The sequence below is a fragment of the Melanostigma gelatinosum genome (assembly GCF_949748355.1).
Source record: "Melanostigma gelatinosum genome assembly, chromosome: 1".
Taxonomy (NCBI): domain Eukaryota; kingdom Metazoa; phylum Chordata; class Actinopteri; order Perciformes; family Zoarcidae; genus Melanostigma; species Melanostigma gelatinosum.
In genome coordinates, this window is record NC_136634.1 from 22,279,589 (window position 1) to 22,305,637 (window position 26,049).

A 26,049-nucleotide genomic window follows, 5' to 3' on the forward strand; every position below is an offset into this window, starting at 1 on the left:
GTTTTTAGGCTAAGTAGTAGTGCTGCTAACATCATAAAGCGTCAGCCTGTGCTTCATGTGTACATTTGGTGGAATGCACCAAATGTACAGTTATACTGTCCCGTTTTACGACTTGTTGAAAACAGGGGGGGGTAGTTTCATTTTCATCTGTCATTCAAGTGCAAATAATGTGCATTTTTTTTTTTACTTGTGAAAAAAACAAACATGGTTCACATATTGCCTTCTGGTTTCGAGTTTACGTTGATCCAGTTTCCCTCAAAACAATTAAACAAAACAAAAAAAGACCCATTCATTTTGCATTTATGTAGAGAGACAACAAAACTGTTGTTTTCAGGTGTCTACTGGTGAGCACCTTGTGTTTGAGCCGCGCGGATAAGCTCACGCACTCATCTCCAGCCGTGACCGCGCCGCGGTGGTGACAGTCGCCATTTTATTTTGAAAATCAAACTGAACTGGAGGCACAGCGACCCTTCCATTTCGTCAAGTTTGTTGTGCGAAACAAGAAGGGGTGAAAACCTGAATCACTTTCTTGGGAGCACGGTAAGATTTAAAATATAGTTGGTGAGCAACCGTCGACCGAATTATATACAACACATAAACAACGATGTTGATACGGAGGATGAACGTTAGCCAGCAGTGCGGTGGTCGTCTATTTGCTGAAAAGCAGCTGTCATATTGGTCATATCAAAAAACTTAATTTCTGTAATTTAGTAACGTTTTTCGTACAACGTAGGTAACGTAGTTTTCTATAACGACATTAGTCGCATTTTCGCTGGAGACGTTGTCTCTATGTAACGTTTACGCTTCGTTGCATGATAGTTTGCGTTTCCAACTAGCATACAATCTTAGCGGTTCCAGACATTAGTCAGTGCCCGTAGAAAGACGCTAACGTTAACAAGGTTACTGCTAACTGTAGCACGATCGCGCAAACATCCATCCGCAATACAAGGCCTTCACGCTCATGGCAGAGGCATGTGTAACGATCTCGAAACCTTAATATACGGTTAGCTAGACAAAATTGCTCTTAAACATGGTAATAAATAAACAGGACACACAACGTTAGTTGGTTTTGCCGATTCATTCAAACCAGCTTGAAACGGGCTCACGTTGCTAATGTTAGCTTCACGTAAATGCTAACTTGGTAGCATTAGCTCGCAGCCAACCGGAGTTGGTGCTATTTCAACGTTAACGTTAGATATGGACACGGATAAGTAATTCTGATGAGTGTGTATATATACGACTATAACATTAAGTGCGTTGAAGCTAGTTACTGTGTAGTGGATTTCACGGCTAATGCTAGCTTATTTATCCTGTAAACATGTTGGCTAACGTTCACTCAAACTTTTCCCCCAGCAAGTGTTTATCAGCGTCATGGTAATGTTAGCCTAACGTACGTGGCTAACTCTAGGTTTACCCACTTCGCACATGTATTATCGTATCGTATTGTTTTAAATCAATTCAGTGGCTTAGCATGGACTCATTTCGGATGTCTGGTGATTTTACGACGATAACAGTTAGGTAAATGGTACATTTACTCGGATTGCCTGCTAGTAACATCTGCTAACTCGGATTAGCTTGCTCTTTGTTTCAGTGGGTGATTTTAACTCTCTGTCCATTAACGTTAGTCGTCAGAAATAGCTGGCTAGCTGCTTTTAATGCTCTGTACTTATGAATTGGATGATAAACCCGCGACAGTTATCTTGCTATTGTTAACGGAAAGTTGGTCAGTTCGGTGAACAACTTAACTCACGTTAGCATTCAATATTTGTGCCAGATATCTGGGTGCAGTCGAGGCCTAGTACGAGCTATTGTCACGGCATGTTTACATAACTACAATATATCCGAGGAAGTATTGTTCTAAACTACCGAGCTTTAACTGGTATTGACCGTAGTTTGGGGATGTGTTAGCAGATACATGTGCAGCTAAAATAGACTTCACTGCACTCTGTTTGTTATGCACGTAGGCCTCGAATCCTGTCACTTTTGTGGTTCCAATTGAGTGTAAATATTGTCCTGCATGGAAGTGAAACTACAGAACTCAATGTTTAGGACTGTTCGCATAGGAATTCTTCCTCTTGTTTCTGTTGCTTTTTCTTTAATTTCTATTGCAAAACGTATTGTGTGTGTGTGTGTGTGTTAAGTAACATCACTTTTAACTTGTATGTCCTTTCATTACAGATGCTGAACTTGATTTTAAATTGAAGGACTCTACTTAGCACCGGGACCCACTGATCGGAAAAGTTATTTGGAAGCCAACATTTTTTTTACACCTTGGGGGGAGCAGAATTAACCTATCACTGAAGGGACTAAAGGGGAATAATGGTTATTTTGCGCCGTGCTCGGCCGCCTGCTTCCGCCCCAACTAGCAATGAATCTTGATTCGCTTTCGCTGGCTTTGTCTCAAATCAGCTATCTCGTGGACAATTTAACAAAGAAAAACTACCGAGCCAGCCAGCAAGAAATACAGCATGTAAGTGGTAACAAAGACATCAAGTTCTTTCTTTTTTTTGTACATTAGTCAACAGATATCGGAAAGTGTATCTATGAAGTGTACTAAAATGCACGCTTGTGTTCACATCTTCTGGATGTTTTACCTGTGCTCTCCCAGATTGTAAATCGTCACGGCCCTGAGGCAGACAGGCATTTACTACGCTGTCTCTTCTCTCATGTGGATTTCAGTGGCGATGGTAAAAGCAGTGGCAAGGACTTTCACCAGGTAATTTTTGATTAGAGATGCTTTTTATATTTAGTTTTTTTTTGTAAAATTGTGTTACTAATCTTGTTGGCCCTACCCTCTTGGAAGTTGAGTATTTTTACAGGTTCCCCCCTACGGTCTGTTTTAAACTAGATGAATAGTCTACAGTCAAATTTGTACGAATATGATATTGAAACTTCAAAGAAAAATGGGTTCATATTGACCTAATTGCTGTCCTGGAACAAACGTTTGGTATGTCTGTCACATTCACTTATAGATGAGCACAGCACTGATCACTGAGCCTGACAAACATCTACATTTCTCATTAACCCAGCCGCAGTCATGCACTAAAAAAGAGTTAGCATTCAGTGTTATTAAAATACAAGATGTGATAAGTTGGACACGTGCTGACGCATGTTATTTTGGTTGGTTAGTTGGTTATTTATTCTTCCTACTTTGGCAAAAGGCCTGCTGATTCCTTCTTTGGGATGCTCAGTTGAAAGCATAATTTGTCAAACATTTACCTGGTATTTACAGCTGGCCCAATTTGACAGAGAAGCCCAGTGTGTGTAGTAAATAGAGGCCGTGCTTGTAAATCACTGGATGCATACAACTATGTTCTCTGCTCTGAAAGCATTTAACGCCTGGGATATTGACCATTTTGTACTTTTAAATTTGGCGCAGTCTACCCGACACCAAGTCCTCTCATTGTAGCTCTCTATGATACTGTGTGTGTTCTGCCCCGGTTTGCGCATATATCTCCAAACGGCAGCGCTGGGAAACCTGTATTTCATAAATGATTTCTCTTACCGCATTCCTTTATACTCCTTTGACACCCTGCTCCTCGGCCGACTTCGCTGTCTTTCAGAGGCTGTAGCAGACTCTAGGACTTGAAAAATGAAAAACTCCTAAGTTAGCCTAAATTTTGGCAAGGGAAAAACTGTCATGGCCATATTCACAGGCCTCCCTTACTCACACCTTAATATATGTGCATGAAAAGGGTTCTATGGGTACCCACGAGTCTCCCCTTTACAGACATGCCCACTAAATGCTAATTCCATGCAGTTGGGGCCAAAAACATGCAACTTTGTGCATGCAATAGTAGCCTATTCTAAATTGTTTCTGCATGGTAGGGTTCCGAAACAATGTTGGGGTTGCATAAATTGGGTTTATCTGGAATACATTGGGTTTATCTGGAAAGCTGAGTCTTGTAGATCCATTGAGCTCAATTATATTCATGTGTGATGATGTTAATCCCCATGGTGGCCATTTCATTGTAGTGAGACTTAATGAGTTGCACTTCAAGATGATTTCCGACCATGCTAACAAGACTGGTTATGTGATATTTCATTCAGGTACACTGGGCGTGCAGGTGCCAGTGTAGATTTCTTGCTTAGTTACAGAAAATACAACATTATTGTACTCTATTAATAAAAGGTTGTGCTTGATACTTAAGATCCTCTACATTTCACTCAAACAAAATCTTTGTGGAAAAAAAAAAAAGGTTTTATTTTTAAAACTTAGTTACAGGGCTGCAGGTCTTGCTCCATCTCTCTCACACAAATCAAATTTAAAAATCAATACTTACAAATCTATCCAAACCTAGGTTATTGGACAATAAATTTGGCAAACGCACATCTCACGTTTCGTTGTTGTCTGTTCTCTCGCTCGTAGCTCTGCCAGGTGGCTGGAAGTCCCCGTCCGACTGGAGATTATTTAAGCTATTGTTCGTTGAAAGGTTTCTTTGTGAACTTCACAATAGTTCTACATCTTCCTTCTTAACGCCATAAACAGTGACTTCAAACGTCCGCTCCGTAGGGCTGATAACGCCGCTGGACGCACCGCTCGCAAATCACTCGAATAGCCGCTTGCTTCCTCTGCATGTCGGCAGTAGTAGAATTATAGAATGGAAATGCACAACAAGTCATGTGATGGCCACCATACAGTTCTATCATCTTCTAAGCCCTTATGCACACTAAACCCCAACATTTGAATAGGCGGCATAAACATAATGCAGTGTTTATTACAGATTGATGACTGGAAACACTTAACACAGAGTTACATAGGTTATCAGATTCTTTAATATACAGTCTTAATAGTTTGTGTAGCCCACATTGTGATTATGAATGCCGCTTATTATTATTGTTATTATTATTATTATTATTCATATTCATATTGATGCTCGTGAGAGACTCTGTCTTATCTTATTCTTCACCTGCCTCTGTTCTCTTTCCTCTCTCCTTCTTCTCGGTACGTTTTGCTTTTCAACTTGCCCAAGACACAGTTTCTGATCCAGGAGTGTGTGTCGCTGATATCCAAGCCAAACTTTATCGCTACTCTGTGTTACGCCGTTGACAATCCCCTGCACTACCAGAAGGTAAGAAGCGGATGCTAGACTGTCTGTATTATTACTGTTGTAGCCAGACTGTGTAATAGCCCTAGGGCTGGGCGATAAATCGATTTAATCGATTAATTCGAATGTGTGCTTTAAGGCGATGTGTTTTATTGAAAATCGAGAAAATCGCCCCCACTCCTCCCCCCCGTTGGGTGCCCGTAGTTGAGTGCGCGCGCATTGTTTACAAACGAAAACAATGGCGGCCAGCAGTGAAGCTCTCGTTCTTAAGAGAGGGAAGAATGTGTCTTCGGTGGTCTGGAAATGGTTCGGGTTCATGTCATCTGACACCGAACAAACAGCACCACGATGTAAGGTCTGTCTAAAAGCTATTGCTACAAAATCAAGCAGCACAACAAATTTAATGCAGCACCTCAAACAGAGGCATGCCGCCGAGTGGGAGAAGCGTTGCGCCCTGAGCAGGGAGCAGGACCGCGGGAGCACAAGCGATGCCGTCTTCCTGGCAAAAAATATTTAGAAAAAACATGCACTACTGTTTAATACTGTTGGTTATGTTGTGAATGCACTTGATTTTGTTTACATGCACTTATTTACTGTGCAAAATATGTTATGTTGATGTTAGATCAGATGTTGCACTTTTGAAAATGTGAATGTTAAAGGGTCACATACATTTTATTTCATGCTGTGTTTGTATCAGTGTATTCAGTTAGAAAAGCTTAGTGTAAAAAGTTACATTTGCACAGTTGTTTACAATGGAAGGCTACTATTTAATGCCATTTAATGTTATGTTTAATTTAATTTTATATTTAAATGATTCAGGGAAACAAAAGAGTGACCAAATACTTTTTGTATACTACAGGCACCTTTCTACAATGTTCAGGTTTTGTTTGCACTTTATTTTTATCAACCTACGAGGGAAAATCATCACAAAATAAAATAAAAAAATGTTTTCAACAGCTTCTGTCATCTGCAAAAATTTGTGGGGGAAAAAATCGATTTAAATCGTGAATCGGATTTTTTGTAAAAAAATCGGAGATTTTTTTTTTAGGCCATATCGCCCAGCCCTAAATAGCCCTTATTGGTAGATACATTCTGACTTGAATAAAGACTTGCAACTGAAAGCAAGCAAGCAAGCAAGAAAATGTAGTCCTAGGTCACAATTGGCTGAATGAAAAATCCTTTTATTTATTTAGTACAAAAATGTACTGGCTTTCAGTTGACATATTGGTCTGTAACCATCCTATGGCATCAACTCGGAGTCCCATGAGTGTACAGACATTTTGCAGGTTTTCATAGACATTGACAATATGTTTGATATGCAATATAATATACTTAAACTGTCTTTCAGAGTTTGAAGCCATCGGCCCATTTATTCACTCAACTGAGTAAAGTTCTTAAGCTCAGCAAAGTCCAAGAGGTAAGCCAGCTCTGCCAACCTTAAATGGTACAGTACATGGTGTACGTTTGGCAGTTAGCCAGTACTGAATATCAACATGTTTAACCTGAAGAAGTCTTTCTGAAATGGGAAAACATAATTGAATGAATTTTTAAATTCTTTAATGATTTCCCAGGTGATATTTGGACTTGCTTTGCTCAACTCCAGCAACTCAGACCTTCGTGGTTTTGGTAAGTACATCTAGTAGAGCCTGACGTGTGTGAACCCGGAGCAAAGATGGTTTGAAACCCTCTTTTATATAGTCTTACTCTGAATGTTAATTAAAAGTATTAAATGTCATCAAAACACTTCTAAATAGTAAACTTACTGCTGATAAGTCTGACTTTTAAAAAAAAGTTAAAACACTAGTTTGGCACAGTTTGCCACGCCCTTATAATTGTGTGGCGTTGGACGAAAACGTGGCTGAAACTTGCGGCACATAAACCTCCTTTTACTCTAAAACGTTGATGTTGAACATCAGATGAACACAATATTCCTTTCCTGCACTATGGCATTCTTTTTTTGTCGCACCAGCAAATTGATAAACTCAATGATCACAAATGCAAGGCATGGCACATGTCGATTGTTGCTTAGCATAATTCCAAATGCAGGTTTTTAGTTTCATAGACGCCACCAAATACATTTACAGGCTGTCGAGGGTCAAATCTGTAAATTACTGACCAGTAGATTGAAGCAGGATTTGAAATTCACCAATCGGACAAACATGCAGAGTCTATAAAGGCCAATGGCGTGTTAGTGGCTAAAGTGAAGTTTAACTTTGGCTCATCAGTACAGAGGAAGTGGTAGAAAAGCAAGCCTGTGCTTCACGAACTTGTTTTTAACGTCTCTCAGCCGCGCAGTTCATCAAGCAGAAACTTCCGGACCTCCTGCGGTCGTACGTTGACGCGGATCTCGGAGGAAACCAGGAAGGTGGCTTCCAAGACATTGCCATAGAGGTCTTGCAATTACTGCTCTCCCATCTACTCTTTGGCCAGAAGGGAGCCAGTGGGCTAGGGCAAGAGCAGATTGACGCCTTCCTCAAGACACTTTGCCGAGGTACGGGGGATCGACAGAAACTTGTTCTTCAGATAATGATAGCCACAGTTGAAGATGCATTTGTCAGACTTAAATTGTATTTCAATGTTGCTCTGCCACAATTTCTTTTGAATTTGTATTTCAGATTTCCCCCAGGAGCGCTGCCCTGTGGTGCTCGCACCACTGCTGTACCCTGAAAAACGGGACATTCTCATGGACAGGATCCTGCCGGACTCGGGAGAGTTAGCTAAGACCATGATGGAGAGTTCTCTTGCAGAATTCATGCAAGAAGTTGGCTATGGCTTCTGTGCGAGGTGAATTACTTTAAATTCTTCTAGGCTATGCCCACAGCTAATGCATTCAATGTGCTGTTGTATACATCAACTGTTTTGCATCAGTAGAAGTGTAAAAAAGAAATCTCCAAATCCTGAGGTTAAACCAAAGTATATGCCAGTTGATTTATTTACAATAATACAATATCAGTGTGATTTGAAATGACATGTTCAAGATGATGGTCCTCACTGACCCGTCCTTTTGTCCCTCCAGTCTGGATGAGTGCAGAAACATAATCCTCCAGTATGGGGTGAGAGAGGTGACCGCCAGCCAGGTAGCCAGGGTCCTGGGCATGATGGCTCGCACCCACTCTGGCCTAACCGATGGCATCCCGCTACAGGTGAGGTGCTTTATGTGACGCAAGGGCGGCCCGAAGTCTACGGTCACTTAACTACTTCACTGTAGTTTACTCGGTATGGACCAAGGGAGAAGACGACACACTATTGCAATTCGGTTGCAGTCCATTTCTGTTCACACACACAAACCGATAGGTCTACATGTGAAGTGTTGAAACTAGCTTTGCCTAGTCTGGGTTTTACTTACTTTCACAGAAAATATCGAGACATTACAAAAGGAGGAGGGTCAATTTGAATTGTCTTTGATTGATTTTATGCGACCTGGATCTACCGGGCAGGTGGAGTAGGTTCCTCTGGTAGAGTCAGTCGTCACTTCTGTATCACACGGTTAACGGACAGGGGAAGAGGGTAAACTTGTTCTAAAAAACCAGTCTCTAGTTTGGATCCAGTCACTTACAAATGGTAAGGCTGTTGTTTTTCCAAAACAATCACAGTCTCAGTGGTACTGATGCTAACAATCCCACTGTTAACAGGCTCTCAGTCAGCTCTCGCTGTGAGTTTTTTTCTTTTTTTCTTCATGCTGTCTTCTGATAACGCACAAATGGTCTTCTATTCCACCTGAGTGGGTAAGACAGCAGAAGAGTCTTCTATTCCCCACCTCTGAGGGGGTAAGACCCCTAAGGGTCGATTAAAGGAGTCTATCCCAGTCTCTAGAGATGGGGGGGAAAAAGCCCCAGAAGGGACTCCAGTCACCCCTAAGGGTGAAGCCTCTTTGCTCTCAGTTTCACTGCTGCTTTTATGCTACTCTGAGGCTAGAACTTCCCCTAATCACATACAGGAGACATCCTGTACCAGAGTTCGCAACAGAATGTAACTGGTTTGGTCCTATTAGAACCAGAAGCACCATATAAGGCTAAAGTGTCTAAGCAGGCTATACGTTTCTATCATGAAATAAACCAGTTTATATGTTGTGATGGTTATGCTTTCATATTTTTCAACAATAGAAAAACTAAAGCTCTGTAGGGCTGGAGAATTGGTTAATAATGCCTGTTTGTAATATGAGTCACTCGTGTTTTCGTTATCGCAGTCATTTGATTCAATATGTCCAATAAAGATGAGTGGTAATCTAGTGTACTTGTTTTGGGATTCTTAGCCTTTCAGCACGCCGGAGTTTACATTTTCAGTATTTTCCTCCCACAGTCCATCTCTGCTCCAGGAAGTGGGATCTGGAGCGACGGTAAGGACAAGAACGACGGCTCGCAGGCTCACACGTGGAACGTCGAGGTTCTCATCGACGTCGTGAAAGAAGTGGTAAGTGAGCCATCAGTTTCTCAATTGTTCCATCGGGAAAATGTTCAGCCAATTATATATTATCTTTTTATTTTCTGTACCAGATTACTTTGAAAAGCCTGCGAAGCTTTCAATTGTGGCTTTCTGTCTGTGCCCTAGAATCCCAACCTGAACTTCAAAGAGGTGACGTACGAGCTGGACCACGCGGGCTTTATAATCCGGGACAGCAAAGGCCTGCACATCGTCGTGTATGGCATTCAGAGGGGGTTGGGCATGGAGGTCTTTCCCGTCGATCTCATCTATCGGCCATGGAAACACGCTGAAGGACAGGTGACTGGCCAACAACGTCTGCATCACGATGATTTGATTCCATGTGTTTTAATTGTAGTAATGGTTGAGCCTTGTATCGCCTCTTTATTTGTCTTGATTGCTTTGTTTTTTCAGCTGTCGTTCATTCAGCACTCCCTCATGGGCCCAGAAGTGTTCTCCTTTGCAGACTACCCTTGCCACACTGTGGCCATTGACATCCTTAAGGCTCCACCTGAGGATGACAACAGGGAGATTGCCACCTGGTATGGAGCTTGTTGCTATGTAGAAGGGTGTTGCTGTTGCTTTATTTCTACTTATTGGGTTTATTAGTTTCACCTAGCCCATCCAATATATCCTGTGATAATCTGTTTAAGAATAGTGACTTGTATTGTCTCTAGCTGATCGCTATAATACACTGTAGGAAACCCTGTTCTATGCTTGGAGGTGTAGTTTGACCCACTGAATATGGTTCAGTTGTTGATTAATTGAAGGAGTTGCGGGGCCGATGCTGTTATGAAGCTACAGTGTGTTTGACTGACTGCCCTCAACTCTTAACAGGAAAAGTCTGGACCTGGTGGAGAGCCTGCTTCGGCTATCTGAGGTGGGACAGTATGAGCAGGTGAAGCAGCTGTTCAGCTTCCCAATCAAGCACTGTCCAGACATGTTGGTGCTGGCATTGCTGCAGATCTCCACCTCCTGGCACACACTGCGCCATGAGCTCATCTCTACCCTAATGCCCATCTTTCTGGGTAACCATCCGAACTCTGCCATCATCCTGCACTACGCCTGGCATGGACAGGTTGGTGTTAATACTTGTTGATTTGAAGTCATGATTTTGTCCTGTGTTTTTTTTTTTTTTTTTGCGTGTACTGATAATACCTGCCGGTTATTTTTCCAGGGACAGTCTCCCTCCATCCGTCAGCTGATTATGCATTCAATGGCCGAGTGGTACATGAGAGGGGAGCAGTATGACCAGGCCAAGCTGTCTCGCATCCTCGATGTGGCCCAGGACTTGAAGGTTTGTCGGAATAGACGGAATGATCACACTTGGTGACTTCTCTGAACCTAAAACCTTCATACTAAAGCAGAATAATTAGGAAACAGCGTTGTTGCACAGTTGACTGTTGCATTAAATAATGTGTTTTCAGTCAACAAATTGGAGGATAAAGGGTCATGTGGTCTCTGCTTTATCCTATATGTAGGTATGATTATCATGGTCAATGAGCCACTGTGTTTCCCCCCTGCAGTCTCTATCGATGTTGCTGAATGGAACTCCATTTGCTTTTGTTATTGACCTCGCTGCACTTGCCTCTCGCCGTGAATACCTCAAACTTGATAAATGGCTGACTGACAAAATCAGAGAGCACGGGGTAAGTCTTCCAATTGATGTCGGTACACTAAAAAAAAGATTGTTGGTGTTTTTGTTTAAGTCATTGTAATTTGAGAACATTGTATTTTACACATTCTGTGTTTTGTCAGGAGCCTTTCATCCAGGCGTGTGTGACATTCCTGAAGAGGCGCTGCCCATCCATCATGGGGGGTCTGGCCCCAGACAAGGACCAGCCCAAAAGCGCTCAGCTGCCCCCGGAGACCTTGGCCACCATGCTGGCCTGCCTGCAGTCCTGTGCTGGGTGAGATGCTATGTGGCTTAGTCCCCTTCACTGTACTCTTGGTTGGTCTTTTTAAAAAACGTTTTGAGCAAGACTGACAACATTAGACAATAAAAAGGTCAAAGTGAGGCGCAGCTTCAGTTGCATTTCATGTTGCTTTCACCACGTAAGACTAAAGATGTGCATGTGCAGTATAGTTATTTATAGACGCCATCAGTCTTACCCTTCCATACGGTGATCTAACATCAGAGCGCCTTCACTTTTGTTTCCTCAGCAACGTCTCCCAGGAGCTGTCAGAGACGATCCTGACCATGGTTGCCAACTGCAGCAATGTAATGAATAAAGCCCGACAACCACCACCAGGGGTAATGCCAAAGGGACGTGCCCCCAGCACCAGCAGCCTGGATGCCATCTCTCCTGTACAGGTATCTTCACATGATAGGCACAGCATGCCTCTGCAGACAAACTTTGTATTGTGTTTTCAAAACAGCCTCGTATTCCTAAATTGCTAAAAAAAAGACACTCAAAATGAATTATTGTTGTTCTCTTTCTTGTCTGTCTCTCCATCCCTTGCTCTTCTTCTCTAGATGGACTCCCTGTCCGGCATGGGTTCCTTGAACCTGGGGGTCACAGCCCCCTCCCACACTCAAAGCATGCAGGGTTTCCCAACCTCACTGAGTTCAGCTTTCAGTAACCCTCAGTCCCCAGCAAAGGCCTTCCCACCTCTCACCAACCCAAACCCCAGCACACCGTTTGGGGGCATTGGCAGCCTGTCCTCGCAGCTCCCTGGTATGGACTCTGGTACTACGCTATTTTATTTTTTCACGATTAACACAAACAACCAAGACCCATGTTGATACTAAATCAACACGTCATATTGCATCATAGTTCAGTCTCGTCTTTGTTATTCATTGAGAAATGAGACTGGTACAAATTGTTGCAGTTACACTGTCGCTAAGTGTTTTTACTTTACCCTCAGGTCCCTTGGGCACAGGCATCGGCTCTGGCATCGGCTCTGGCATCGGCTCTGGCATCGGCTCTGGCATCGGCTCTGGCATCGGCTCTGGCATCGGCTCTGGCATCGGCTCTAGTCTGGGGATGCCAACTGTCAACACGGACCCCTTTGGCACCAGGAAGATGAGCACACCAGGCCTGAACCCACCCACCTTTCAACAGAGTAAGATGAAGGCCTGTAACTGGTGGAGGTGGTGCTCTGTGCTGCTCACTACTGTGTTTCCTCTGCAGTGATTATGATTCTTAATTTGCTAATTTAGTTCTAATGCACCTTAGTGTGCCTCACAAATAGAGCTGCATTGATTAATCGGCTGCCGATCAAAACCCGATCGGTGACGTGCTGATCGGTTTCATATTTCCGGTTTTTATGGCGGTCACATTTACGCACGTGTACCTCATGATGGTTTAATATCGACAAACAGCAGAACAGACGGTATCGTCACAACCACTCGCACACACGTCGTCGGTTTGTTAATGAAGGAGACATAAAGCTTGCGGTTTATCACAACTAAGTCGTAGAGAAACGACTAACTTAATCAGACACTTATTATATTTTAATTAATTCTCATGAATGCTGCTCAGAGAAATCTCAGTAACTGACTCATCGGCTGAGAGCACAGAGTCCTTCTAGCACAGTCCTGCTTATAACGGAAATATCAGCTAACGGTAATGCATTGACTCATTTTGATGCATTCAACCTACTCCGTAAATAGACTATTAGACAAAAGTATATTATAATGCCATTATGTTTTCAAAGAAAAATCTAGTTTTGCATGAGAAACTTGAATAAACTCTTGTTTGAAGGAGATGTTTCACAGCAGTATGACATAGATACTAGAGAGGGAACACTAGCTTAAAATACATCATTAAAACCACTAACGCCACTGTGCAAGTATTTAAATCATTTGAATGGTGTGTTTTATTGATAACACTAAGAATTACACTGATTTCGGGACAGTGGAAATCATTCTTTGGGGACAGTGGTGAACATTTAGTCTTGAGCCTTGCTGTCAATTATAGTTCTGAGGAGAAGAAAAAAAAATCCAAATGGGATTCGGCAGGTCAGCCTTTTGGCGGCTGAAAATATTGCAATCCGTGCATCTCTACTCACAATTACAGTTTACAAGACATGTTTCAGAAGTATTTACCAAGAGCCTGTAAAAGACTATGCTAATGCAAATATGCTAAAAAGCGCATTGTAAACATTTGTGTGTATGATTTCACTTTCAAACGAAGTTGGTTAATCACAGAGGAAATGCAGATCAGTCTTCCATTCCGTGTCTGCTTATGCTGACAGCCCCACTTTAAGGCTTTCAAGCATCAAAAAGAGGTCTAACCTTCATCTGTTAAAACACTCTTGATGCATCACTTGACTGCTCAATGTTAACTAATGAGTCAATGACTTGGATTACCACGTTGAAGCAAATGACAGTCTTGGTTAAGTGTTTGGTTTTAATTGATTTTCTTTTTTTCTCAGCTGACCTTTCTCAGGTGTGGCCCGAGGCTAACCAGCACTTTAGTAAGGAGATAGACGACGAGGCAAACAGTTACTTCCAGCGCATCTACAACCACCCACCTCACCCCACCATGTCTGTGGATGAAGTACGCAGTGATATTATTCATTTGTTCTGTGCCAAAAACACGAACTCAAATCAAACCCACCAGTGAGTACTGTTGTGAACTCCCACTACATCATTCTCCTCCTCCTAGGTGCTGGAGATGCTGCAGAGGTTCAAGGATTCGACCATCAAGCGGGAGCGCGAGGTGTTCAATTGCATGCTGCGCAACTTGTTTGAGGAATACCGGTTCTTCCCCCAATACCCAGACAAGGAGCTGCACATCACGGCCTGCCTTTTTGGTGGCATTATCGAGAAGGGTCTCGTCACCTACATGGCCCTAGGCTTGGCCCTCCGATATGTTCTGGAAGCCTTAAGAAAGCCCTATGGATCCAAAATGTATTACTTTGGAATTGCCGCCCTAGATAGGTTTAAAAACAGGTACTGAAATATGTTTTCTTCTGTAAAGTGAGTATGAATGTACCAACAGTCCCGTTTGTCTCCGAATAACAACTTTTTTCATGATTCTAGACTAAAGGACTATCCTCAGTATTGTCAACACCTGGCTTCAATTGCCCACTTCTTGCAATTCCCCCACCATTTACAAGAGGTAATCAGGTTTCCTGAATTTAAATGAGCATTTTTAAGTCTTAGTTTGTCTTAACCATGACCCGCGGAGAGGATTCATACATATAGACAAATAAAATCGCGCTCTGCTTCTTTCAATATCCTGTGTGTGCAGTATATTGAGTATGGCCAACAGTCACGGGACCCTCCGGTGAAGATGCAAGGCTCCATCACCACCCCTGGCAGTCTGGCACTGGCACAAGTCCAGGCCCAGTCGCAGCAGCCTGGTGTCCCCAAGGCCCCACAGCCAGGTCAGCCAAGCACTCTAGTCACCACCACCACGAATACGACCACGGTGGCCAAGACGCCTACCATCACTAGACCAACACCCAGCACCTTCAAGAAGGATGTGCCCGTGAGTTTGGCTTTGCTAATGTCTATACACCCGATGATGTGCCTTGTCAATGTATTTTATTTTTTTATTTTTCTGCATGTAAAACTTGGATACAATATACAGAATAACACTTGTGTTTTTATTTTTGTTCCTTCTTGCAGCCTTCCATAAACACAACCAACATTGACACCCTGCTGGTGGCCACTGACCAAACAGAACGGATTGTAGAGCCTCCAGAAAATGTCCAGGAGAAGATCGCGTTCATCTTCAACAACCTTTCCCAGTCCAACATGACACAGAAGGTAGAGTGACAACAGACACAACAATACTACCTCAACAACCTTATCAGTAGAACAAGAAGAAGAACAAAAAATGTAATCCATTTGTGCTTTTCTTTCAGGTTGAGGAGTTGAAAGAGACTGTGAAAGATGAGTTCATGCCCTGGGTGTCTCAGTACCTGGTGATGAAGCGTGTCAGCATTGAGCCCAACTTTCACGGTCTTTACTCCAACTTCCTGGACACGCTCAAGAACCCTGAGTTTGTGAAGATGGTCCTCAATGAGACATACAGGAATATCAAGGTAACAGTGATGAGAAGATGGTCACTTGAGGGCTTGAACGTCTTCGGAAGCAGACATTTCTTGTTATTTTTCTTATTTACTGCCTACTATAACTATGATTTTGACTTCTGAAGTCCCAGCAACACTCCCATCCCTGAATTTCTTTAAATGTCTTCAGGTTCTGTTGACCTCTGACAAGGCAGCTGCCAACTTCTCTGATCGCTCCCTGCTGAAGAACCTGGGCCACTGGTTGGGCATGATTACACTGGCCAAAAACAAGCCTATCCTTTACACGGTAAGTGTTTGTAATATTACTTTTGGAGTGTTTCATTACCTGGTGGATCTGTCTGCTTTCGAGTTGGCTGACATATTTTTTTCCCAGGACCTGGAAGTCAAGTCTCTGCTACTAGAAGCCTACATGAAAGGCCAGCAGGAGCTGCTGTATGTAGTTCCCTTTGTGGCCAAAGTTTTGGAGTCCAGTCTACGAAGCATGGTTAGTATAATAGGTTCAGACTGAGAGGCGTCTCCATGCAATTTATATGACTTCAAACCACTGGCCAAGTATGTCATGCTGGCATATTTACTTCAGTTAAAAGTAACTTTTACACACAGTCTGTATAATTGGCTTATGCTTACCTGATTCCACTGTTTGAGGTTCTGTGGATTCACTAATGTGTGCGTCTCTGATGTTGTAGGTCTTCAGGCCCCAGAACCCCTGGACCATGGCCATCATGAATGTTCTCGCTGAGCTGCATCAAGAACATGACCTCAAGGTAAAACATCATTCATCCTGTGCTGAACTCCAGGCAGCTCTTTGGAATGTAGGCCATCTAAATCACAGTTCAAAAGATTTGTTCTGGTACCAGATATGAAATGATCATGTTACAAAACCGACTGTCTGCTTGCTAACATTACTCACCTACATCCCACCCATCACACAGACAGTTTTCACCAGTGACTGCAAATGCATCTTTTGAAACTGAACGATTGTGATTGTGTCTCACGTAGTTTTCTCTTGTTTTCTGCAGCTCAACCTGAAGTTTGAGATTGAAGTTCTGTGTAAGAACTTGTCTTTGGACATCAATGACCTCAAGCCGGGGACCTTGCTGAAGGACAAAGATAAGCTTCAGAGCCTGGAGGATCAGCTGTCTGCACCAAAGAAGGAGGCAAAGCCTCCAGAGGAGATGCTGCCAGTTGTCAGCACAGGTGGATGCTCCATATTTACTTTGAACTTTTCCCTGTTGGCTTTGATTTATTTGTCTGTGTCATATCACCTATTCCTGTTGTCAGGTCTCTCTTTACTACTTGGCTGAATACCGTACTTTCCGGACTATAGAGCACACTGGTATATAGGCCGCACCAGCTGATTTTTAAAAGAAAAAAAGAATTTGTACATAGATAAGCCGCACTGGTCTATAAGCCGCAGGTGTCCCCGTTGAACAGCAAGATGCTTTCAACAGTACTAAAGTTGTCTTCTATGAACATCATAACATGTCGCTAGCTTCTAAGCTAATTTTAACATTACAGCCAATGGGAAAATGCTAACCGCGATTAGCATTAGCGAATATATAATATATCTTTGTACATCTTTTCATGCAGACATACTTGCATTACAGACTAAGGTCTCTCAAGGCTACCAAACGAAAAGCAATGAGGCAATAACTGTTGTTGCTCATAGCTCTGAATAGCTGTCATGCTAGCAGCAACTGGCCAAGCCAGTTAGCCGTAAATGCTATTCAGAGCTATGAGCAGAGAAGATCAGCTTTTTCTGCCAGTGGATCCTAACAGCCCGGAACAGTGTGAAAGAATCCACCTTCACCAACGGGTTCTGAAAGGGTGGGATACTATGAGATTAAGGGGACAGAGCAATGAGGACAACGCAAGCTCAAGGGCAGATTTGCCCCGGTTCATGATGTGGTGTGTTCAAGGACCCAAATGCAGACTCGTTTTTCTTTTCTTTTTTTTACAGTTCTAAAGACTTGTTCTACAAAACATTTATTTCTCTCACTCAAAAACACGCACACAAAAAAACTCTTGAACAACTTTTGTAGAACTGGGGAAAAAAACTGGGAAAAAAACCTGGAAAAAACGAGTCTGTAATGCAAGTATGTCTGCATGAAAAGATGTACAAAGATATATATATATATATATATATATTATATATTCGCTAATGCTAATCGCGGTTAGCATTTCCCCATTGGCCGTAATGTTAAAATTAGCTTAGAAGCTAGCGAGTCGGACATGTACTGTTAAAAGCATCTTGCCGTTCAACCTTTTTTGTTAACAGTCCTAGTGAGAGGTAGGTCAAAGGTACTTCATCCATATTGTAGCGACCCTGTCAGTAACAGCTGGTAGCAGAGGGGTTGCTGGTAGCAACTGTTCTGTGTCGGGAGCTAGTAAATGTTGTGTTAGACCGGAACCGGAAGTTGCGGTTGTTGTTGTGGCGGAGAAAAGCTACGGAAAAATCCATATATAAAGCGCACCGGACTATAAGCCGAGGCCTCAAAGCGTGGGGTAAAAAGTAGCGGCTTATAGTCCGAAAAGTACGGTAACCGGCTGTCTTATTTGATTTTAATCGAATGTTTGTTTTGTCACCAACAGGAGACTTTGTTCCATTTGCAGCCCCTCCCTCAACTCCTGCTGCCACCACCACCGCCTGCACAACCACCGGGCCCCCGACCCCACAGTTCAGTTACCACGACATCAACGTGTATGCCTTGGCAGGCCTGGCTCCACACATCAATATAAATGTCAACGTAAGTGTTGAGTACCTGCAACCCACTGATGGAGAAGCCGTCGTTACACTTGAGGCACATGCGATGCACACACACTGTGTTTTCTTGTTGCTTTCATCCTTTCCATTGTTCTTCCTTTGTTTGACTTTTCTGTCCTGCCTCCCCCTCCTTGTCTCTAGATACCGCTGCTGCAGGCCCATCCCCAGTTGAAGCAGTGCGTTCGGCAGTCGGTGGAGCGAGCTGTGCAGGAGCTGGTGCACCCTGTGGTGGACCGCTCTATCAAAATCGCCATGACAACCTGTGAGCAGATCATCAGGAAGGACTTTGCCCTGGATTCGGAGGAGTCCCGCATGCGTGTGGCTGCCCACCACATGATGAGAAACCTGACCGCTGGCATGGCCATGATTACCTGCCGCGAGCCCTTGCTCATGAGCATCGCCACCAACCTTAAGAACAGCTTTGCTGCTGCACTGAGGGTAAGCTGAATGAAACACGAGGGCTCCTTCATCGCTCGTGTTCATAAGATATGCAGAGACTAAGAGCTCTCTTACCTTTCGCCTTGTACTCTTCCTGCTGCTTTAACTTGAGGTGTTTATTCCCTCAGGCACCAACACCCCAACAGAGGGAGATGATGGAAGAGGCTGCAGCCAGGATTGCTCAAGACAACTGTGAACTGGCTTGTTGCTTCATTCAGAAAACAGCCGTGGAGAAGGCTGGCCCTGAGATGGACAAGAGACTAGCCACGGTGAGACTCCACAGCCCTGAAAATAAATGTATATCCAATACATGAACTGTGGCCAGACTGGTATACCTTTTCTATTTTGGATGCATGCTGCTCTGCTAGGATGCGTGATGCTTGTTAGAGTTCCATTCACATCTTTTGTGTTTTCCGTAATGCAAAAGTCTCCAATTCCTTGATTGGGTTTTTCATCACTTAACTCTTTCAGGAGTTTGAGCTGAGGAAGCACGCCCGCCAAGAGGGACGTCGCTATTGTGATCCGGTTGTCCTGACTTACCAGGCTGAACGTATGCCTGAGCAGATCAGGCTCAAGGTAAGTCCACTGTAGCATCCAGTAATGCAATAAATCCAAGCGCAATATACTGTTGCATCAGATACTGGATCTGTCCAACATGTCCGAAAGGATCATGATTCTGTTGATCTGCAGATGGACCGCACAGTGTGAAATAACAGAGAAACTAACTTACTTGTTGTGTTGTAGGTGGGAGGAGTGGACCCGAAGCAACTTGCTGTGTATGAGGAGTTTGCCAGGAACGTTCCAGGTTTCTTACCCAGCAATGATCTCTCCCAACCTACTGGCTTCTTGGCTCAGCCCATGAAGGTGAGTTCTTCAAAACGGAACGTGAGAGCTGAAAAGGGAAGGTTGAAAGGTGCTACAGTTCTTATTTATAGTCATCATGAATGTTCATTTATTTTCTGCTGTGTGCCCATCTTGACCAAGAGCAAAACAATTACCCTAAATTTCTGTCTTATAATACAGTAAATTAAAAAAACTACCGGTACAACAGTGCCTCTTGTGTTAATATGAGGACATGTTAAACCCACAGAACTTGACTCCGTTTCTCTGTATCTCGTGTCAACAGCAGCAGGCATGGGCCACAGATGACGTGGCTCAGATCTACGACAAGTGCATGGCAGACTTGGAGCAACACCTCCACGCCATCCCTCCAGCCCTGGCCATGAACCCCTTGACCCAGGCTCTGCGCAGCCTGCTGGAAGCCGTGGCCTTGGCGAGGAACTCCAGGGACGGCATCGCCGCACTTGGCCTTCTGCAGAAGGTTAGGGCGGTTACTGTTAAGGCTGCAGTCTAGTCTTCAGGAACAGTGCGAGGGAGACGTAATCTACGCCGACCTGTGTTTTACGAAGTTTGCTTTGCTGTTTCCCAGGCTGTGGAAGGTCTTCTGGATGCTACAAGTGGTGCTGATGCAGACTTGCTGCTCCGCTACAGGGAATGCCACCTGCTGGTGCTCAAAGCCCTTCAGGATGGACGTGCCTATGGACCACAGTGGTGCAATAAGCAGATAACCAGGTGAGTCGGGACATATTCTCTCACTGATTTGAATCATACAAACTCATGTTAAGCCGAGGGGTAGAGATTGTAATTCTGAACAGTTCATTTGCTTTAAGGGCTGTTGAACATAAGGCAGTTGGATATATAGCATATTTAATAGTTCTGCTCGCTGTGTTTCGCTGTGATTGTTTGCAGGTGTCTGATTGAATGTCGTGATGAGTACAAATACAACGTAGAGGCAGTGGAGCTTCTGATCAGGAACCATCTGGTCAACATGCAGCAGTATGACCTGCACCTGGCACAGGTACACACTTTATCTTATGTTTTGTTAGATGTAAAGTAATTATGCAGTCCTCAAAATCTACGTACGATTTGTCGTGGAGTCAAGTTTTGTTCTTTCTGTTAAACGGTGTTAAAATGTCCTCCTCATATCCAATACAGTGGTGTCGTGGTTTTTGTAATTTTTTGATCAAATTCTGGAGGTGCAAACGCCCTGTGTGGTGTTGTGCACCTTGATCAACAGGTCTGTGCATCAGTCGTCTGGCTGAGAGACATTTCAAGTGTCATGACGAGCTAATGTTGTTTTTTTTTTGTTTTTTTTCTTCTAGTCAATGGAGAACGGACTGCACTACATGGCAGTCGCCTTTGCCATGCAGCTGGTGAAGCTGCTGCTGGTGGATGAACGCAGCATCAGCCACGTCACAGAGGCCGATCTCTTCCACACAATCGAGACTCTGATGAGAACCTGTGCACACTCCAGAGCCAACGCACCGGAGGGGTAAACGACTGCAATGTTAAAGATTGAAAAGGCCATTTAAAGTTTTTGCCGAATCAAATCATATGTGAGAGGCGGTAAAACTGACTGTCGTCTCTCTGTCCTCCTGCCCAGCCTTCCCCAGCTGATGGATGTTGTTCGCTCCAACTATGAGGCCATGATTGACCGGGCCCACGGAGGACCCAACTTCATGATGCACTCTGGGATTTCACAGGCGTCAGAATATGACGACCCTCCAGGCCTGAGGGAGAAGGCCGAGTATCTCCTGAGGGAGTGGGTCAACCTGTACCACTCGGCTGCTGCCGGCAGGGACAGCACCAAAGCTTTCTCTGCCTTTGTCGGCCAGGTAAACACTCTTTCATCCGTTTAAAGTCAACCGCACAAGGACCCTTGCCCATCATTCAGATTTTCTTCCGTTTCTTTTTCCTTCCAGATGCACCAGCAGGGCATCCTGAAGACGGATGACCTAATCACGAGGTTCTTCCGGCTGTGCACAGAAATGTGCGTGGAGATAAGCTATCGGGCTCAGGCCGAGCAGCAGCACAACCCAGCAGCCAGCGCAGCCATCATCAGAGCCAAGTGTTACCACAACCTGGATGCCTTCGTTCGGCTCATAGCCCTGCTGGTCAAACACTCTGGAGAGGCCACCAACACGGTGACGAAGATCAACCTCCTCAACAAGGTACTGTGTACGTCTGTGACACGACGGTTCAAAGTAGAATCTATTACGGCACGTCGTAGAACATTTGGTTGTGCTAACGAAACACTTGAGGGATGTCTGTGTCGGCTCAAATGTAGAAGTGGAACTGTGTAGAGTCCACCAGGTGTGTGACTAGATTTATTCTGGAATAGGAGGGTGGCAACGATTTGAAAGGTTAAATCATTTAATTCAAGTATTTAGTTAAAACACCAGTTTGATGAGTATTGAGTATTTCAGAATCCTTCTGGAAAGCCTGATTTAATAATCAAAAGGGAAATTACATCGTCAACATCCACGACGATGTACATGCTCATCTCCTCTGTAGATACTGCTGGCACCCACTCTGATTGTGCCCCACATTGTTGTTACAGGTGCTGGGTATCGTAGTGGGGGTGCTGATTCAGGACCATGATGTCCGTCAGACAGAATTCCAGCAGCTGCCCTACCACCGCATCTTCATCATGCTGCTGTTGGAGCTCAACGCTCCCGAACATGTTCTGGAGACCATCAACTTTCAGACGCTCACCGCCTTCTGGTAGGACGGCCACCTCCAGCCAGAAACAAGGCTCGCCTGCTGCCGATACCGAATGTTTTAAACGTTTCTGTCCACATGTGATTGCTGCACTTTGACTCACATTTTTTTATTTTTTTCCCCTTTTCATGTGCAGCAATACCTTCCACATCCTGAGACCCACCAAAGCACCCGGCTTTGTGTACGCCTGGCTGGAACTCATCTCCCATCGCATCTTCATCGCCAGGATGCTAGCGCACACTCCGCAGCAGAAGGTATGCAAGAACAGGATAACTGACAGATAACGCTCTTTAACTACCTCGCATTTAGTCTTGTTGATGCGTAAATGTCGCTGCTTTCCCCGTATGTGTGCTTTTTGAGTTGTTTGTGTAATAGACTGATGATTTCTCTCAGGGTTGGCCCATGTACGCACAGCTGCTGATTGATCTCTTCAAGTACCTGGCCCCGTTCCTGAGGAATGTAGAGCTCAACAAACCTATGCAAATCCTCTACAAGGTGCTCTCTCGTTTCTAGAATTTAATTTAGTAACGAGTATTGACTGTTCTTTATTGTTTTTGTTAATGTGCGAATGTTGGATTACAGAACCTCTGTGCTCCCTCTGACATCTGTTGATTCTTTTCCGTTTCAGGGCACGCTGCGGGTGCTCCTGGTCCTGCTGCATGACTTCCCAGAGTTCCTGTGTGACTACCATTACGGCTTCTGTGATGTCATCCCACCCAACTGCATTCAGCTCCGCAACCTCATCCTCAGTGCCTTTCCACGCAATATGAGGCTCCCTGACCCCTTCACACCCAATCTCAAGGTACAGCTGATTATACATTCCCAGATGTTTCAAAGCATGGCTCAGATCAGCAGAACCTATGAGCTTTGTTCAGACTGATCTCATGAGCCCGTGTTTTATAAACGCCCCGGCTGCAGGTGGACATGCTGAGTGAGATCAACATCGCGCCCCGTATCCTCACCAACTTCACAGGCGTGATGCCTTCCCAGTTCAAGAAGGACCTGGACTCATATCTGAAGACTCGTTCACCAGTCACCTTCTTGTCTGAGCTGCGCAGCAACCTGCAGGTAGGAGTGGCCTCAAACCTTTATTTTGAATTAGTATTGGACTTCAACAAAGGGCTTTTTTTTTTTTTACATGTATTTGTAATCTTTGTCTCCCAGGTGTCTAACGAGCCAGGAAACCGCTACAACATCCAGCTAATCAATGCTCTAGTGTTGTACGTAGGCACACAGGCAATCGCTCACATCCACAACAAGGGCAGCACGCCCTCCATGAGCACGATCACCCACTCTGCACACATGGACATCTTCCAGAACCTGGCCGTGGACCTGGACACCGAAGGTGAGAACCACGAACCGCATCGGCGTTCTGTCGGTCACTGCTACAAAAACGTCAGGCCGCGGGTTCTACTGAAAGTGCTAACTTAAGAGCTCATTTTAAAAGCAGCTTTTGGGGAAGTTTACGTTTTATTTAGATATTTAACATGTGTGCTTAACAAAGGTTTCTGCCGTCATGTGTTTCCAGGGCGTTACCTGTTCTTGAACGCGATCGCCAACCAGCTGCGCTACCCTAACAGCCACACTCACTACTTCAGCTGCACCATGCTCTACCTGTTCGCCGAGGCCAACACCGAGGCCATCCAGGAGCAGATCACCAGGTGAGACCCGAGTCTGAGTGACATCGAACCGTCCCCGAGCGGACGTTTTGACTATGAGTGCCGTCGGGTCATACTTTCTCTGTCTCTTCCAGGGTCCTGTTGGAGAGGCTGATAGTGAACAGGCCCCACCCATGGGGTCTCCTCATCACCTTCATCGAGCTGATCAAGAATCCTGCCTTCAAGTTCTGGAGCCACGACTTCGTGCACTGTGCTCCCGAGATCGAGAAGTAGGTTCATATTGGCGCGATGACCGCAGAATGCATTCATTGTTGCTGTCTTAGGGAGAGTTTTGATGACGCGGTAATGTCCGCCCGACCGTCCGCAGCTCCGCTGCTCTCTAACAGATGGTCATGTTATCTCCCCTCAGGCTGTTCCAGTCAGTGGCCCAGTGCTGCATGGGACAGAAGCAGGCCCAGCAGGTGATGGAGGGCACCGGTGCCAGCTAGCTGGTGCACCAGCCAGCTCCTAGCCCTCGGGAGAAGACGCCGCGGCCTTGACTCACTCCCCCACCACCACCACCACACCCCTCTCTCAACTGTCGGCACTGGATGAACTGGCAACCACAGTCATTTGAAATGTGGATGAAATGACTACTGCTCACGGATCTAAGGAGTTCGATTTTTGTTTATCCCTCTGGGGCTGAATTGAGATGGAGAGAATGGATTGGGACATGCTGTTTAATATACTTATTTTTTTTTTTTTTGATGGTTTGATGTAAATATTGGAAAAAAGGGAGAACGGGCGAGTAGATGTGTGGAGAGCAATGCACATGTCGAATAAAGTGTATCCTGACATGTAAAAGACATGACAACATATTTTCACTCACTACCAAAGTCCTTGGTTTGCTTCCCTCCCACACAAACCTTTTTTTCTGACTTTCTTTTTTTTTTTGTTGCTTTCAGAGGCTGAATGGTAGATGATTGAAGAAAAAAAAAAGCTGCCTGATACTTTCATTTGATTCCTTTTTATCCCCGAGTGGGACAGGAAGATGAAGTTTAGTCTCCCAGGTGGGGTGGGGGTCTACTCCGGGCGTGTCGGTGGAGACGGTTTGCTGATGGTTCGTCCACGGTAAACCGGCTCTGGAAGTCTCTCCCTGGCACTTGTAAATTGTGCAAAGTGATGGTGACATTGTATCTTGACGATTTGTACAAAGATCCAAATTGAAGAACAACAATAGAAGGACCAATACAGCCCATTTTGTAACATTTTGAATGTTTTGTAAATGTATTGGTCCATGTGTTGTATTTTGTAGTCCTTTCTAGTTTGCCTTTAGTTCTTGCTACTTAACTGCAGAATGCGTACATACAGGAAATAAAGCATTCAAACTGCAAGGCATCTGTGTTCATTCAGGACTACAGGAGTAATGTGATGGTGTTGATGTACCAGCGGTTTCAAAAGTGTATATATAGTCCTTAAGTTCTAAGCAAGGTTTAAATGTTTCTCAGCATCACAATGTGTAGACCTACTTTTGAAACACTGTTTTTGGTCGTTTACATTTAATTTTAGAAAAAGTGAAATACTCTGTACGTCCAGAGGACTGAGTGGTCTGCTGTGTCTACAAAGGATTCGAGACGACAAAATGTTTCGCATTTAACTATGAATGGCTTATAAATAATGGTGCAACGGGTTGTAAAACTGATCACAGAAGATAAAAAGGAGCAAACAACTTTTATAGATCCTTGATTATTTTGCCACCAGTCATTGATCTGTAATGGCTGATAGAGATGCTATTGATTGATTACAGCAGCTGGTCTTACAAGGCTCCAGACTTTTTTTTGTCTGCCAGTCCCAAAAAACATTTTAACCACTCAAGTCAGTGTAAACAGTTCTAGAAGGGCTCCTTTTAGTTTGCTAAAGTAATTTAGTTGTGTTTTTTTCTTTAAATAAGAAAACAATCTTGTCAATAGCTTGAATGATGTATAATCTGTTTAGAGCCAGTATTAGGAAGTTAAACAGCTCATAATTCCCGCTATAATATCTGTTGTAGCAGATACATCATCTTCAAACAGGATTTATTCAAGTTAATCTGTGAAATGAATCCGCGGTTGACACACGTTCCGAATCGTGAGGGGGGATCAGTACGGATCGACACTGGTCCGTTACTCCTTAAAGTCTAAACGGGTTCAAAGTGGAGCTACTGATACCTGCACTGGTTCACTTTTGACATTTG

At 44.1% G+C, this 26,049-nt stretch overlaps 1 protein-coding gene across 7 annotated transcripts; it reads left to right on the forward strand.

Annotated features, from left to right (window-relative positions):
• Nucleotides 1–434: 434 nt before the first annotated feature.
• On the forward strand, nucleotides 435–25,210 carry cnot1 (CCR4-NOT transcription complex, subunit 1; the record flags this gene model as incomplete). 7 transcript variants are annotated; one of them, XM_079271328.1, is made up of 49 exons in its annotated part: nucleotides 435–540; nucleotides 2,179–2,470; nucleotides 2,609–2,716; nucleotides 4,980–5,072; nucleotides 6,397–6,465; nucleotides 6,620–6,674; nucleotides 7,336–7,539; nucleotides 7,664–7,832; nucleotides 8,065–8,191; nucleotides 9,348–9,458; nucleotides 9,597–9,767; nucleotides 9,882–10,009; nucleotides 10,305–10,545; nucleotides 10,645–10,764; nucleotides 10,994–11,116; nucleotides 11,226–11,377; nucleotides 11,631–11,781; nucleotides 11,944–12,157; nucleotides 12,336–12,533; nucleotides 13,848–13,972; nucleotides 14,081–14,367; nucleotides 14,458–14,536; nucleotides 14,669–14,908; nucleotides 15,049–15,189; nucleotides 15,288–15,467; nucleotides 15,625–15,741; nucleotides 15,829–15,939; nucleotides 16,142–16,219; nucleotides 16,475–16,652; nucleotides 18,048–18,202; nucleotides 18,361–18,657; nucleotides 18,786–18,926; nucleotides 19,129–19,233; nucleotides 19,402–19,521; nucleotides 19,784–19,978; nucleotides 20,087–20,229; nucleotides 20,407–20,515; nucleotides 20,820–20,989; nucleotides 21,101–21,332; nucleotides 21,420–21,668; nucleotides 22,058–22,221; nucleotides 22,355–22,472; nucleotides 22,612–22,713; nucleotides 22,847–23,020; nucleotides 23,137–23,286; nucleotides 23,383–23,563; nucleotides 23,747–23,879; nucleotides 23,972–24,106; nucleotides 24,247–25,210. In XM_079271328.1, the coding sequence occupies exons 2-49, from the start codon at nucleotides 2,369–2,371 to the stop codon at nucleotides 24,323–24,325; spliced, it is 7,224 nt and encodes a 2,407-aa protein (XP_079127454.1). In that variant the 5' UTR covers nucleotides 435–540; nucleotides 2,179–2,368. The 7 variants fall into 7 exon arrangements, with proteins under 7 accessions (XP_079127454.1, XP_079127453.1, XP_079127456.1 ...); XM_079271327.1 differs by having other exon boundaries at nucleotides 14,458–14,535; nucleotides 14,659–14,908; XM_079271330.1 differs by having other exon boundaries at nucleotides 11,944–12,145.
• Nucleotides 25,211–26,049: the final 839 nt, after the last annotated feature.